Source organism: Grus americana, chromosome 1, assembly GCF_028858705.1.
Source record: "Grus americana isolate bGruAme1 chromosome 1, bGruAme1.mat, whole genome shotgun sequence".
Lineage (NCBI taxonomy): Eukaryota > Metazoa > Chordata > Aves > Gruiformes > Gruidae > Grus > Grus americana.
In genome coordinates, this window is record NC_072852.1 from 57,860,444 (window position 1) to 57,876,460 (window position 16,017).

The 16,017-nt window shown below is 49.0% G+C and overlaps 1 protein-coding gene across 2 annotated transcripts; it reads right to left on the reverse strand.

The window, feature by feature from the left end:
- Positions 1 to 480: 480 nt before the first annotated feature.
- On the reverse strand, positions 481 to 12,428 carry TAB1 (TGF-beta activated kinase 1 (MAP3K7) binding protein 1). Of its 2 annotated transcripts, none has more exons than XM_054843688.1 (11): positions 12,408 to 12,428; positions 8,355 to 8,491; positions 8,009 to 8,162; positions 7,300 to 7,386; positions 6,569 to 6,707; positions 5,978 to 6,091; positions 3,518 to 3,629; positions 3,265 to 3,409; positions 2,663 to 2,885; positions 2,213 to 2,369; positions 481 to 1,176 (listed from the first exon to the last, which is right to left on the reverse strand). In XM_054843688.1, the coding sequence occupies exons 1-11, from the start codon at positions 12,411 to 12,413 to the stop codon at positions 969 to 971; spliced, it is 1,482 nt and encodes a 493-aa protein (XP_054699663.1). In that variant the 5' UTR covers positions 12,414 to 12,428; the 3' UTR covers positions 481 to 968. The 2 variants fall into 2 exon arrangements, with proteins under 2 accessions (XP_054699663.1, XP_054699653.1); XM_054843678.1 differs by lacking the exon at positions 12,408 to 12,428 and adding an exon at positions 9,327 to 9,377.
- Between the last annotated feature and the right edge of the window lie 3,589 nt (positions 12,429 to 16,017).

Consider the following 16,017-nt stretch of genomic DNA (forward strand, 5'->3'; position numbering starts at 1 on the left):
ACCCCCTCCTCACTGCCCCCCCCCCCCCCCCCCCCGCTCTGACACGAGGGTGCATATCTGCATCTTCAAGGCAGCCGCATCACGATGTAAGTTGTGGTTCTATCCACATAGAACTTCCTGCTGTGCACTACAGGAGCCTGTACAGGAAAACTGCATTACAAACTCCACCTGCCCTCTAAACCCTGCAGATAGCCTGCGCTAAGGGAAACGGCACGCATTTTGCATACAAAAACCAACAACTTGAATTTATGGCTTAACTCCAAGCCATAATCCAGTGCCAAAGCTCAGCAAACAAGTAAGCACAGGACAAAGACCTTACTCTTTTAAGTCACCTGCAAGGGCTCAGGCCACTTTTACAACAGCAGCTTGCCTGCTGCGAGGTGCAACCCCCTAGTCTGGTGGAATAGAGGGTTTCACCAGGAAGAGCTGTCACACCCACACACGACATTGTAAGGAGAGAGCAAGCCACACAGGTGCCAATGAGCGTAGCTATAAGTTATTTATTCTGCAAAATAGAGGTATCTTCTATGGAGTTGAACACTGGAATCACAGCATTATGAATCGAGTTGTGGAAACATTATGACAGCACGCACATACACGCAGGCACACACGCGTACACCTACACACGCGCACACACAGCCTTTATACAGGCCCCTACTCTTGCATTATCCAGAGGGAGCCCTCTCTGCAACTTTTATTTGCAAAAACCTGCAGTGAGGGTTGCATTCAAGACCCCTTCCCCTATTCACAGGGCTTCTGAGAGAAGGAGGTCGGTCAGGATTGGGTGCTGGCACAGGCAATGCGTGTGTAGAGCGCACTGTACACACTCCCCAGCCCAGTGTTCAGCACATCCTGTACAGGAGTTAACTTGTGGCAGAACACAGCCCTCGGTGGAGCGCGCTCATTCTTGCCTCAGTCTTTGCTCATGCAGCTGAGCGCAGGGTGTCTCGAGGAGGCACACTTCCATGTTAGGACACAGTCAGTGCTCCCTGCTCGCCATGGTCCATGTTCCAAAGCCGGTAAAACTCTGCAAAATCCACGTAGGGCTCCACGCGCCCATCTTCATCTGGCTGGAGCGAGTGGGTGGGTCGGGAGCGGAAGAGACCCCCGTCTGAACTTGAGCTGCTACTCTGCGTGTGAGTATTAGTGGACTGGAGCGTCACAGTTGGGCTTTGGCTACAGAGAGAAAAAGAGAGAGAGAACATAAGCATCTTTATTGTTCCCCATCTGATGCTTTGGACAAGAAAAGCACCAGAACAAGTGCTGGCTTCTACACTGATCAAGCTATCTGTAGCAAACAGGTAGAGGAAGTTGCAGTCTCTTGCTCTATCAGAGCACCAGAAGTGTTGAGAACTGCTTGGAATTGGTGAACGCCAAAGCTATCTGATGCACCTTTAACTGGAAGGCCTTAAATACAACCAGGCATCTGAGAAATAGAGGAAGCAAGAAAAAATGGAAAAAGTTAAAAAAAAAAAAAAAAAAAAAGGCATGCACTCTGCTGGCCTCGTCATACCCATACAGCATGAGCTTTACGGGAAGAGTCTGGCAGCAAGGAAAGCTATTCTTGCGTGACCTGCATTGCAGCCAAAGCAGCTCTAGTGCGTCAGCCTCATTGTTTCTGGACCCACCAGACCACAATAACCAGAGAGCTTCTTCACTTTGCAGTGCATACACAAACCACCCTGTGCCAAAGGCTGAACCTAAACCAGAGCCACTAACTAGTATGATCCTGCAAAACAGATCCATAGGATCCAGTTCTAACCTTTATCCTTTTTTCTACCCTGGCCTTTGCCCCTGAGCAAGCTAACTTGCGCAGCACAGCCTCTCCAGCAGCCTCACAGTGGACCTGCGTAGCCCCTCGTCCTTATTAAAATGAAGGGCACCCACACTCCCTCCAAGCACAGCACCCAACACACTTGGCACCCAAGATCCAAAGAGAAGGGCTGCTGGCTGCCAGAGCAGATGCTGCTCCTAAGGCACATTCCCAGAGCTGGCTTCAGAGCTGCTCGCTTTACTCATTCCCACTCCTCACACAATCACTTTCCAGCTAACATGTTATGCTGGCTGTCAATACTGCAGTCAGGAGGGCCAGGCTCCAGATAAGGGAATGATTGACAGGAAACTGACAGGTGTCTCTCTGCTTTTCAACCACTTCACACAGTGTGAGGTGCAGGGAAAAAAACTGCAGGTAGTGACAGAGTAGGACTTTTACTTAGTGAGGGTGGGGGTGGCTTCATCCAGAGTTGAGCTGCTGTGGGCACCATTGACCATCTGGCCTTGGGAAGGCATGACAAGAGACAGCGTGACGCTCGTCTTGCTCGTGCTTTGGGAGCTGGAATACGGCACAGAGACTGGGTAGACACGGCCTCCTGAGAAGGGAGAAAACAGAAGTTATAAAATGCAGCTGTGACATGAGTGACTGGGGATGCACAGCAGCAAAGAAAGGGCAAAGAACCCAAGGATTTATATTAAACTGCCTTAGATGCTGCACTGTGTTCTGTCAAATTGACACAGACTCTATGTCTCAGAAACCAATAATCCCTTTAATAAGAAAATTCCTTCTACACCGAGTATCTCCTCTCCCAATGTTAGGTCAGCACTAGATTGATCAAGAGATTTTATCTTCCATCCTCCATTTTGTTTCATTCTCTCCCCAACATACCTTGCGTTGGTGTCAGTGTGGGCTGGCTCATCTCACCCAGTGGGTACCCAAAATTCCTCACAAGCAGCGTCATGTCTTCATGCCGTGGACAGAATTTGGACCGTTCCCCACCACTGGCAAAAGTGTCACAGTGGATCCGCTTAACCCGGTCCACTACTGCTTGTGCCACAGCATCCAGTGATGTCTGCTTGGCAAACTCTGTGGCTATCATGGCTGCAATTTCCTGAGCAGAGGAGAAAGAAAAAAAAAAAAAGAGAGGAAAAAAAGGAAGGATGTTTAGGAGATTATGGAGGAAACCTTTTCCAGCCATCCGACCTCAGAGTTTTTATGGCAACTCATCCAACTGCAGTGCTTGCCAGTCCCAGTGCCTTGAATCATCCTATTCCCTTTAATGGGCTACTCCTGAGGGACGGGCAGCTGCCTAGAAGAACTGGCTTGGCAAAGCAGGTCCCATATTATTACAGACTGGAATGGGGTGGCACAGGCATTCAACTTGGCCAACACTCATGGGAAAGATGAGGAGGAAAGTCTGTATGAAAGCAGCTGACACTGCTGGAGTCAGTCAGTAGCCAAGGGAACGTTTCCCCTCTGAGCGGGCTCACCTGGTTGGCCTGCCCAGGCCCATGAGCTGCCTCCAGCGCTTTGTAAAGCCCTTCAGACATGAGCACCAAGAAGCCGGTCACCCCATCCAGTGAGTGCCCTCCGTGGATTTCAGGCTCTGCTATAATGGGCTTAGATTTAGCAGCACTGGAAAGAGACGGTGTTATTTAGTATTTCATGGTGAGGCAGGAGGTGAGAATGGAGGGGTCATGAAGAAAAGGAGGGCGTGAAACCACAAAGCTGAGTGTTTCTGACCTGAGCAATTCAATATCAGTATAGCCGTATTTGACTTTGTAATCTCCAATGCGCCGAGTGCTTTCCTGCCCACGAATAGTTCCCACTTGTTTTATTTTCCCTGCATCCAAGCCTGCCAGATTGAAAAACAAAAAAAGTTTAATTGACTTTGGGAAACTTGCAGGACTTCCTCTGGTTACACTGTCAGGAATGAGAAAAGAAATATCCACAGCTAAGAGAGAATTGTAAGACAAAACAAGATGCCAAAGAATCATCAGGAGCCCGACAGGAAGGAAAGGAAGAACAATTTGCTCTGTTCCAAGGGACACCTTCTCACTAGTTGTAATCTGGGAAGGAGAGAAATGCACGCAGCCCAACATTCGCACTCTGAATGCAACGGTTGGCCCTGAGACAAAGCCCACATTCTGGTCCAAAGCCACCAGCGGCAGCTGGCCTGGGCGCACAGGCATTCGCTGAAAGGCAGGGGAACATCTGTGCCTGTCAGCTCTGGATCATGCGACAGGAGGAGGAAGGCAGGAAGGGGGAAACACATGTGAAGGATTCTGCTTTTTCTCCCACCTATTACTGATCCCCGCTCCTGAACCTCACGTGATGGTTTCACTAAGATGCTTATTTGCAGAGGGACAAAAGGAGACCTACGAGAGGTACTGAATTTGCTCGAGTACTCAAATCGGTGTTGACTACTCCTAAAATAAGGATAATGATCAAACTAGTATTTATTTAAATAAATTTAAGAGTATATACCTCTGCTTCAGTGTACAACTCAAACCTGGCAGGGGCTAGGAAGGAACCCCATCTTGAAGAAGGTTCTAACAGGGAACGTCTGGGTGCGGCTACTATTTGAGGCAGGACTCAGAGCAGATGAGCCACTTACCTGGTCTGTTCTGGCAATTCCCCTTTCCTGGTAATACCTAGAGCTAGCAGGCAGAAAATATTATTTTGAGATTTTTATCTAGGGATGACTGTCCTCAGCACAAGGTGAAGGCAGGGGTCCAACTGAAACTCTCCCTCTGAGTCAAACCCAGCCTCACTGCACAGATGGCTCTACACCTACCCCAGCAGTAAGACACAACTCTGCCATCTGCTGCGGACCAAAGCTGACTCATCAACATGGCCCAGCTTATTTGCCAGCTCCTGGCAGGGGGATACACGCTGTCGACAGACACAAACACAGGGAGGCTCACAGCACGCCAGAGAGGTTGTGTCTAAATCACAGCAACTCTCCTGGAACACTGAACAAGCTGCAACATGCTGGGTAAAGAGCCACAAAGGCATAAGACCTCTCCCTCCCTTCCCCCAGGAGAGGTGTGACACAGGCACCATCACGACAAACACTAGCCCCACTATGCTTCAACCTAGCCCTACAACAACCTCCTCTGGGCCCCCAAAACTGCCTGTGCACACTGGCTTGTTCTGCAAGGTCTCTCTTCTGCTGGGACTGCTAGCAGGATAGCCACTGCTGTGCCAAGTTAAGGTCAGTATATCCAGCAGATCCCTGTTTTGCTACGGACTGCAGCTAAATTCTGCATTTTCAGCATGAGAAAGGCAGTCAAAGGGTCTCTTTCCCTGGATTCTTGTATTCAGTCTTCTGTTTCACAGCACATACTACTACTGCAGGAGTACAAACAAAAGAGGAAATGGAAGAGAAATGGAATGAAACAAGACCCAGCAGCAGAAAATTACCACATCAACAGCCTCACCAGGTAAGAATATATCTACCAGGTGAACCTAATGAAGAATGCCGAGTTAGATCGACCTAAACAAAGGTACAGAACACAGGTATCTCAATAAGAAGAATTCAGTACTAGCAATCACGCAAGCGGTCTGGGCTAGTTCTAGACAAAGAAAGTAAACATGTCAAACACTGTAAAGGAAAAGGGAAATTGCCTAGAGCAAAATGTCAGCATTAAGAGTTTAATAGTTACTGATGTGAGAGCAGTAAATGCCAGTGCTTGGCCTGGCTCTGTCTGAAGCGCAGCTGCTTTTTTTTTTGCAGCAGCTTGTACAAAGGCACATTGAAACGCACCATCCCGAGGGTGCGGCATCACACAGAACTTAACCCAGCATAACTGTGGTTTGCCTCCAAAGGAGTAGTCATATACTGTCCATCCTGCTTTTACCCTCTGGTTGCATGCTTCCACTCCTGCCTTCCTATCGACTCCAGCAATCACACAGCTAGAGGGCAAATCAATATCAGTTTGGCAGTCAGACATGAAACTAACTCTTAAAACTTGAAAAAAAATAGAGTTTTCTGCTGGTTCAGTGAGCTGAGCTTACTCACTCTGTAGCCTCACAATGGCTACATCTGCAGAAAAAAAGAAGGCACTAAACTTGTCATTTGAAACCACAGTAAGCTTCTTTTTGTGGTCATTTATCATTTCCAGTGGCTCGAGTCCTTTCTGGTGCCCCAGATAAAGGCATACAATGTTCTCAGATAAGAACGTGAAACCCAACACTCACCCAGCTGAGAGAAGCGAAAAAGTTCATCCTCATTCTCTGTCGTATGGTCCACGTTGAGTTGAGTCACCTGCAGCCCATCCACCGTGGACTTGCATAACAGTGCCCGATTGGTACCTGCAGTGGGAGCAGCGAGATGAGGCACCAGATAGCTCTGCCGTTAAGAGGGAGAACATAGTGAAACGAAAAAGGAGCAGGAGAGGGGAAATAAAAGACAGAAAAGAAGAGAAAGGCTCATGTACTGTCTCATCACGATCTCCAAAAAGTAGCCTTGCTAGCAGCATAGTAGGCCTGCTAGGCAGCTCTTCATCCAGGCCTGAGCCAGTACCTCATGAGCCCTCCACTTCTCAGTGAACCTGCACTACTGCCTCTCAACCTGTTTTTCTCTGTTCTTTGGTCATACACATTGCATCAGCCAACATCTGCAGAGATAAAGAGCCAGGCTGATTTCAAGTGCTCCTATAAGTAACAAGCATATCACTCCTTGGCCACAGACCAAAGAAACTGTCCCCCACATTCAAATTTCTTCCACTTCTAGAACCGCAGCCTTCCTCAGAACTGCCTAGACTACGGTACTGACAAAAACCAACTCACCCACATTGGCGATATAGAGCTTGTTGTTGAGAACAACAGCCACAATAGCCATGGCTCCTCCAGAGATCTCCTGCTCTACAGCCTTCAGTCTCTCCACAATCTTCTGGTACTGAGGCGGCAGCTGGTGCTGAGGGACACCCTGGAACCCAAAATGAGAGGGAAGCTTAAACACACAGCCCCACAACACAAAAACCACAGCTGGAATCAAAATTCTGTAGGGAAGGGACTCGTCTTGGCATGTCTTAGCCTCATGCCAAGACTGTGCAAGGCATACGATTATTTGTTCAATACAATATGATATATTTGTTCAATTCTAACAAATAATACAGCTCCAATAAAGTTCTGGAGATGACAGCCCAGTTCACCTGAAGAACAGAATCCACATCTGCCCAGAAGCCATGCAAATTTGAGGCCTTGCCTCTCATCTGCATCATATGGCTTTGTCCTGGGAGAGCCACACGTACAGGTTGAACTCCTCTCCACGATATATGTTGAGTTCCTTACTAAGATAACCATTGATGGGTCTAACTAGTGCCAGTATGAACAGTGGGAACTCTGGGAAATGGACTGAGATGCTTGCTTCACTTCACGCAAGCTCCCAGAAGAGAACTACAGAGAAATTACTTTCAATTACAGCCTCCTGTGGACCAGACTGACTAATATGCCTGAGCCTCATCCAGCAGTCTGGAAGGTGGGACCTCCAGCAATCTCTGTTCTTAAGGCTACATTACCTCTGGTAACTGGGACTGCAGGCTGGCCTTCTCTGCCAAGGCATCATCAATGGACTCCAGAAAACTTCTTTCTACCACATCGAAAGCCTAAAAAAGACCATAAAGAGAAACTAAGCTCTTCTTCAATGCCTACAGTCTACGCATCCGCACCTCCCTAAGACTGGCTCATAAGAGTGGATGATCACTGTACATACAGACATTCAAGGATCACTACATCACATCGAAACACAATTATTTCAGCGTAACCGTTTAATAGCTTGTAAAAACAACCTGCAACAATTCAAAACAGGAGACAAAACCACAAAAATTACATTCACAGCAAGGTCAGAGACCTATCTGATTTTGTGTGTTGATTGTAAGAACTTGCCTATCACTCAAGGAAGCACATTCACAAATCCATCTCCCCACACATTAACTTCCCCCCTTTAACTCATTGTCATCTGCCTTACAGGCTGACTTGTTCCTACATGTCCAGTGAAGACCAGCTGCAGCTTCCTGGAGAGCTCTCAGCACGGTGCTGACAGCCAGGGGGACAGATGGGTATGAGGTGGGAGTGAAACAAAGCACTACAGCTGCTCAGGATGAGCAATTGCAACCATGGCAGATGTTTCCAACCCCCACAGAAACCAGCTGCTGCTTCCCCTGGTGGCAAAAAGAGGAGGTGGGTAGTGTGAGAAGCAGGAGCAATTCCCAGCCAAAGCTTCTTTACCTGCAGCAGAACTCGACGCACATCAGCATCGCTGTGATCTACGTGTAGCTGGCCCAGCAGCAATTCTGCAGAGAGCCTCTGACCCACGAAGTTGGTGACTCGGTTGCCATCATAACCATTGAAGACGCCATAGAGGTAGCAGTTGTTCTCACTCCTGTCAAAGAGGGCAGAAGCAAAGAGGTCACAGATGTCTGTGAGACACAGACATATGTAACAAGTTCCTCCAGACACCTCCTGCATGCTGATGCCTCACCCTCTTCTTCTGAGTCCTGTGTGACAAACTAAATACCACTTTTACCTGCCCTTGCATCTGCAGGCATTTGTGTCCCAGGTGCAACCCACTTACCTGAATTTTAACCAGTTATCCTCCAAGGGGTGACACTCTGTCCCTTTGCCATCTGCACTGTAGGAACGGTTTGGAGCTGAGCCCACCCCAGAGAGATGGCAGGATGGCAAGTCATCTGTCCAACTAGGCTGCTGTTCCTGGGAGACAGAAAGGGGAAAGAGATTATGTAAACCCCAAGCAGCCTGAAGTGAGGATCCTTGTCCAGTATGGGTTACAAGTCCATCTCCACCCTCTTCTCAACCCTTCCCCCTTTGCTAACAGGGTAGCACACCACCCCAGCCAATAGCTTCATGTTCCCTGCTGCAGAACTGCATCACTTACTTCCTTTCCCTCTAAAGCTGAGTTCTGGCTGCACCTCTAGCTGTCGCTAACAAGAAACCAGAAGTGAAGTTTGCACCCGAGTTTTACACTCGATACAGCACAGCACTATCTATTAATTTGGTGAATCAAACCCTCACACACCCGTGGCATAGGAGTGAGTACAGGGCAGGCTCTGGTTCCCTGCTGGAGTACACTGACCCAGGACAAGGGGGCTGGGGCCGTGTTGCTGCCAGCAATGAGAAAGGCATCCCTGGGGCGGCCATCTCCCTGTACACACACACCGCCCGCCAACGCCGGCCGCCCCCTCACACAGCGGAGCACCCCGAAGCCCGCAGCACAGGCACGGTCCCCCCAGCCACCTGCCGCCCCCTCCCCCAGTCCCACAGCGCTGCAGAGCGGCAGGCCAGCCCAGGGTATGATCGATGACCACGCAGGGCTCCCCCCGCCAAGCTGGGACCCCCTGCCCTCAGGCGGCACAGGGGATGGGGGGCAGCAACCCACCTCCCCACTGAAGGGGGACGCTCCCCGCCCTCCCCGGGCCTCCCCCTTCCCACACGGCACTGCGAAGGGCGGACGAGGAGGAGGCCCGGTTCCCCCCTCGCACCCACCTGGGGGGTGCGTGTGCATGGAGGGGGGGAAGGTGCCACTCACACTCTGCAGCAGACTCCTCCTCTGCGCCGCCATCTTGGAGCAGGAGCGACCTCCTATCCCCGCCCCCCCGCCCTTCTCCTCCAGAGCAGCCGAGTGGGACGGATAGAGCGGCCACTCCCCAGGAACCCGCCTTTTCCCTTCCCCCCGCCTCCCGGCCGCAACCGGCTCCGCCCACCTCCCGAGATGGCCACGCCCCCACCTCACTCTCCCCGCCCAATGGGCGAGAGCGGCGGGGTGCGCTCGAGTCCAGGCGCATGCGCGGGCCTGCACCTCACTCCCCCCCCCCCCCCGGCTCCGCCCCCCGCACTGAGGCGGTTTAGTGCGGGCTGGGCTGAGGCTGTCGCGGCTGCTGCACCGTGGGTTTCCAGCCCTGGGGTATCGATGGCGCCTCGGCCGGCTCAGGCACTTGAAAACGTGACCTGAGCGATGCTGTGGAGCCCTCTGGGGCTCCCGAAATGATACCCTGGAGAAGCGCGCACCCCTCTGTTGTCTGAGATATCAAGGGAGTTAACATTTGGACTGTATATTCTGAGCTGCATGTTCGTTATTGTTTATTGCTTGAGAATAAGATAACTAGGGATTTGAGAACAGGAGGACCGTCCTTGGAACCGTCAAATGTATTTAATCAGAATGAGGTATACTTAGATAAGATGTAGCAAAATAATCTTGAACAGAGGAACACGTGTTAAAGATGAGGAGATGTATATCCTTGAGAGCCAAAAGTCAGCAAAAGTCCTTTAATTGGTGTCCTTAGAGTGAACTGTCTTGTTATAATATGAAAACCACACCTCCAGTGCTAAAAAGATAAAGACCCCTACTCACTGAATACATGTAGTTACTGTAGAAGGTACTGTGTCTTTAAATCGAAGCGAGGAAAGACTTAACCAATTGTAGTTTAGAAGGTGTGATTAGTAGGCAGAACTAACACCTTGGACTGTATAAATATACAATGGCACTGTAACCAATGTTCTAGCTTTGTGGGAAACTACCTAGCACCCGTCTTTGCGCAAATATGGAATAAAAAATATCTCATCTCTGTGCGTAAGATTGGCTTATTGCACACTGGGCTAACGAAGCCGACTTAAAGGGACAACCCCTCTGCAGGCCCCATGGTATAGGGGAGCCCACGGTGGTGCCCCAGCTGTATGGCTGGAGGAGAGAGTGCGGTCAGCTCACCCCGATGAGGAGAGAAACCCCACCAAAGCAATAGATAGTTTAAAATTTCCATGTTATCCCTTCTTCTTGTCTAGGGGGAATGGAGACATCTCTGTTTCTTACTGTGAGGCCTTCGGTCGTGAGAGAAAGCAGCACCATCTGGCCACCACAGGAAGTGTGTGGAGGGGAGGTGAAGGGGGGCAGCGTTGTGAGGATCCTGTGAAGTGGGGTTATCTTGGATGCCAGAGAGCCCTGAGGGAGTCTGGCATTGAAATTTTTTTTAGCACCACTGTGCAACCTCTACGAAGGGCCATGAAGACGACCAGAGGGCTGGAGCACCTCTCCTATGAGGACAGGCTGAGAGAGTTGGGGTTGCTCAGCCTGGAGAAGAGAAGGCTCCAAGGAGACCTTACGGCAGCCTTCCAGTACCTGAAGGGGCCTACAGGAAAGCTGGGGAGGGACTGTTTACTAGGGCATGTAGTGATAGGACGAGGGGTAATGGGTTTAAGCTGAAGGAGTCTAGATTTAGATTAGATATTAGGAAGAAATTCTTTACTGTGGGGGTGGTGAGGCACTGGAGCAGGTTGCCCAGAGAGGTTGTGGAGGCCCCCTCCCTGGAAGTGTTCAAGGCCAGGTTGGATGGGGCCTTGGGCAACCTGGTCTAGTGAAGGGTGTCCTTGCCCATGGCAGGGGGGTTGGAACTAGGGGGGCTTTGAGGTCCCTTCCAACTCAAACCATTCTATGAGTCTATGATTCTTTAGGGAAGGCCAAGCCTGGGAAAGCCCAAGATACCAGCTCTCAGCTGCACTGCTGTACCATAGACACCATGAGAGACCTGTGTTTATCTCAGCTTGCAGTTCATCTCCCACTGAGGTGCTCCACAGCCCTTTCCCACCCTCTTTTGCAGGCCATAACAGGGACGTAGTGGGACCATGCCCTCAGGCCAGCGATGGGAAGGTGACTGGAACAGCTGACAGGTGGTTCTCAATACCCACCGCCGTTTGGAGCAGTCTGTGGTCATCTGGAGTCAGGCACAACAGTAAAATTGCTTGTGTGCCTGCCTGAATGATACAAACAAAACCAGAGGTAACTGATACTGCTCTTTCAGAACCTTTTGAGGCTGACGTAGGCTGTTTCAGGAGGGACAGTTTCCACTGAACCAGCTCAGCTGGAGCAGGAGGGAAGACACAAGAATCATTCCCGCTGCTTTCTTACATTATAAGTCAGCTGAAGAGCGCTCCAGGTGTGTGAGTGACGGCCAGCAGACAGGCTGTGGCAGTGGGGGGCTTGGGGAAGAGCACGTTTCCCTGTGTGAATCGAGGCTGAAGGGGCTCCAACATGAGAGACGTGCAGTTTCAGTCATGTGTGGCTGTGCAGTTGTGGTGAGAGGGGGAGTGTTAAATAGTTTTGACTTCCAGCAGTGGCTAATACTCTTTTAATGACATCTTTGTGGCAAATATATTAGATTCCGATGCACTTCAGAAATAATTGCCAGTTAATTAACCTCATTCTATGGAATGATGGGTTTTGCTGCCGGGGATCCTGCCAGAGGATTCCAGCTCCTTTTCCTGTAAATCCTTTGTCTATTGTTTTGTTACATCTCTTTCTTCCAAATATTCAGAGATTACAGATCCTTCCCCTTCACACAAGGCTCACAAATATTCAGCCATTCAAGCAAACTTAGGTACACAGACAGAATTACTTTTTTTAAAGGTTATACTGGCCAAAAATAGAAGAAAATGCTACATTTAGAACCTCAGCCTACAAACAAGTTTCCACATGTTTAGCTCACCAATGTAATTTGGAGTATTCCTGTAGGTAAAGCTGTGAGTAGGTACATGTAATTATAGGAATGGATCTTGAGTCTGCGCTAAAATCAAAAGTAGGATGGACAGATTTAGTACTATTAAAGATTTGTTTTCTTACCGGCATTAAGAATTCCTGGTGCTGCAGAAATCTGTGTAGAACAGCATTGTCCGTGTCATTAAAAAGCAACAGGCGAGTTTATCAGCTCTAAAACACGATGTCACTTTTTCAGCATTGCAGCAGAAGCTTATGCTTATTTAATGACATTCAACGTTGCAGTCATGCACCTTGATGAGCACAGGCAGCCCCTGTCCTTGCTCAAAGCGTCACTGAAATCAGCAACGCTTTGGGTGTGCTCAGAGACTGCCAGCATGTATCGCATTGCAGGACTGGGAATTTAGGAGTCATTTCTGTCTTCTGATATCCATAAATGGGTCTGAGACTTAACAAGAGTGGAGTCTGTGTGTGGGTGTCATAGGGCAGAATGTGATCTCACTGAGAGAAGAAAACAACTTTCCTAAAGATGCAAGTTAGAAAAGCTGCCACTTGCCTTGTTTGTACAATGACTAGTTCACCTCTTGCAGTTAAACACGTGCCCTGTTCCTAGTTTAAATATCTTGCTTCAGCTCATAGTCACTAATCATTGTCATTCTGGTTTATTTTTTTGCTCCCCTTTTGGGCTGGAACATAGACCTGGTGCAAAACTTTTTCTTTTTCTTGGTGAAAATACTTGTGCCAGATTCTGCCTGGATATTCCTGTGGTTCTGTCACTGAGCCTCTGCCCTAACCTTGAGCGAGGCAATTAACTACTTGGTCTGCAAAAAATGAATTGTAAGATTTACCAAATGAGGCTGCATGTACTAAATGAATATTTGTCCAGCATTTCACAGTCCTCCAAAGGAAATTGCTACTGAAGCTGGTGTGCTGCGTCATGAGCATCTGCTCACAGAAACCAGTAGCTTTGTGCAGTACTTGCAAGATGAAATACTGCACCAACAGAGTTTTTGTTGGCTGTATTGATCAAGCTTGATTTATCCTTTGTTTTATTTATGCTTCTTACCTTCAGCAAATCCTCTCAGAAGTTACCACGCTGTATTCTCATGCAGCCAAGAATACAGGATATCGGTCACTGAACCTGATCATCCATGCACCAGTAAATGAATTACATGATTCAGTGACTACCAGATCCACAGCTCCCTCTCTCATGTTAAACTCCCACATTTCTCATTCCTCCCCCTCTCTCTCCCCCTCTCTTTGTGTATTTATTGTTTCTCATTGCTCCTCTGTCCCCAGTGCTAGGGATTATACACATGGTATTATTTCTGGTGCCAAGCTGTACTACTGCCTTCCTGTTTTTACTAATGTTTTCTCTGTAGAAAAGAAGTGTGGTCACCGCTGGGCTGCTGGAGAAAAGATGAACAACACGATTGAACTACGTGCCGTGGGGAGCAGGGAGCATAGGGCAGCCCCAGCGCACTGCTCCTCTAGGCGCTCGGAAACCGTACACAATGGGAAGCAAATACAGGATCACGGGCAGAAGCCATCACATCATTTAGTTTCTCTCTATTGATCACATGTGAGAGATGTTTAGGGAGATTTTATTTTTTTTCCTGCCTTGTTTTGATCATAACAGAGGCAGAGGCTGGAAAGGGAAGTCATGGTTTTTGGCAAGGCTTGCAGGAGGTGACATGGAAGAAAAGAAGGGTCTCTGACAGAGCCAGCCTGCCAGTCTGCTCCTATGGCAGACCGAGGGGGTGGCATTGCAAGCCCTCACGCAGCTCCACCCCGAGCTCTCCCCAACTACCTCTACCCACTTCAGCCTGATGCTTCCCACAGGCACAGATGCCCTAATGCTCCTGGCTCCTCCACAGGCCATTATTTCCAGGCAGGCTGGAAAGGCAAAGAAATAGAGATGGAGCGGTAAAGAAAACAAGCATTAAGGAAAGAAGGAGAGCTGGAGACAGAGAGGAGACAGCAGCTTCCTTCCCCCAGCACCCTCCAGAGAGTTGGAGAGCCAACATGGAGAGCTGCTGCCAGGCGAAGGGGGAATGGTGAGGGAGTGCTGATCCCCCCGGGACAGAGCCAAATATCGTGGCAAAATAGAGTTTGTACAGAGCTTCAGGCCAGTTGGGCTTTTGAGGGAGGGAAATGGGGTTGTATCAGTTGTGCCAAAGCATCTGATTTTATTTAATTCTATGATATACTAAACAAAGTCTCATCTCCTCAAGTCCTGGGATTATGTGAACTTTTTTAAAAAAATACAACTTTATAATAGAATTATGTTTCTAGATGTCATGGCTGCAGGGAGAATCTTCAGAACATGACTCATATGAGCTTGAAATACCAGAAAGCAAAATTAAAGAGATTTAAAAATATTAGAAGAAACAAACAAACTAGTAATGTTGGAGTCTTAATCATCTTAAATGCTTGCTTTTGGCAACGTTTTGTCTCACCAGTTTTAAACTCCACCTGTTGCCAACACAGACCTTTGCCTTTCTACAGGCATGATATCTCTGCAAACACTTCCACCCCAAAAGCTGGGACTGTAGGAAGGGTCTTTGTCCAAAGATGAATCAAGAAACAGATGGGTCTATCAACACTTTTGCGTATCATCTGATGGGAAGCTACAGCATGCGCGTGCTCAGTTGTGTCCCCAAGAGGGGAAATGGTTTGGAGGACTCAATAGAGCCTGCTCGCCATCACGTGCCTCTGCTCACCGTCCTCAAGCTGCACAGGGGTTGGGAAACGCGATAGGTAGTTGGGTGACAGTCTCATTAAAAGGGGGTGAGAAGGAAGCTTTAACTAAGCATTGGCATGGGATGGGATTTTGAAATACATTATCTTGATGAGAGCAGTTCTTTAGGTCTCTTTCCTCCATTCAAGCCACCAATTGTCACTAAACCTCCAGGCTGGCTGTGTGGGAGCTGTGCTCTCGTAGCAAACCGAGCTAAAAAAGCCATCTCTCCATGAAGAAGAAAATCCAGACCATTGGGTTTTTTTTCATATAGTTTGGTTATTTTGAACGTCATAACTTTATTGAGACACCAGTAGTTACCACCTTCACTTTGTTAACCACAAATATATAGGACATTGTAAACACAGGTGCCGAGGTGGCGGGGTTCGCTGTAGTTGGATTTTGGAACGGATGGGGGTGAGAGGCAGAGGGAGAGGAGGGGTGAAGGGACACTCGGGCTTAGACAAGACCACTCAGGGGATCCTTTATGCAGCAGGCCATCCATGAGTCATCGTATATACGTATATATGTATAGCTTTATATTATACATCTTTTTAAATATATATATAATATATATATACTATACACAGGCAGTAATGCGGCAGGGGAAGGGGCAGGGCAGCCCAGGTGGTGTTACAGATGCCACACAGGCAGCAGGGACTTGTCTGGATGGATGGTTTGGACTTGCTGCATGAGGTGGCCTCACTGGGCTCCTTGCCTTGTACCCGCTCTGGGGACCGGAGCTGAGATTCCTGTGGGACCCACCCCACAACGCTGCCTTCCCGGTACCCCTTGAAGTGGTTGCGAGGGTGCAGGGACAACAGGCGCCTCGTCCCCTGAGGGAACTGCCAGGAGTAACGTGGAAGGGGAAGGGTGTGTGATGAGGTGATGAACAGCGTGGTGGGGACGTGGGTGAGCCAGGGATGGGGACATGTCAGGAGACTGAAGTCACAGGTAGAATTGGGGCAAAGTTTCATCATCCCTTTGCCCTTCACA

Coding starts and splice junctions, on each gene's coding strand:
- TAB1 (XM_054843678.1), bottom strand. CDS start 9,359: ATGGCGGCGCAGAGGAGGAGTCTGCTGCAGAGT. Junction 3,630..5,977: donor TTTTCGCTTCTCTCAGCTGG/GTGAGTGTTGGG, acceptor TCAATCTGGCAG/GCTTGGATGCAGGGAAAATA. Junction 2,370..2,662: donor CACACTGACACCAACGCAAG/GTATGTTGGGGA, acceptor CTCCCTTCTCAG/GAGGCCGTGTCTACCCAGTC.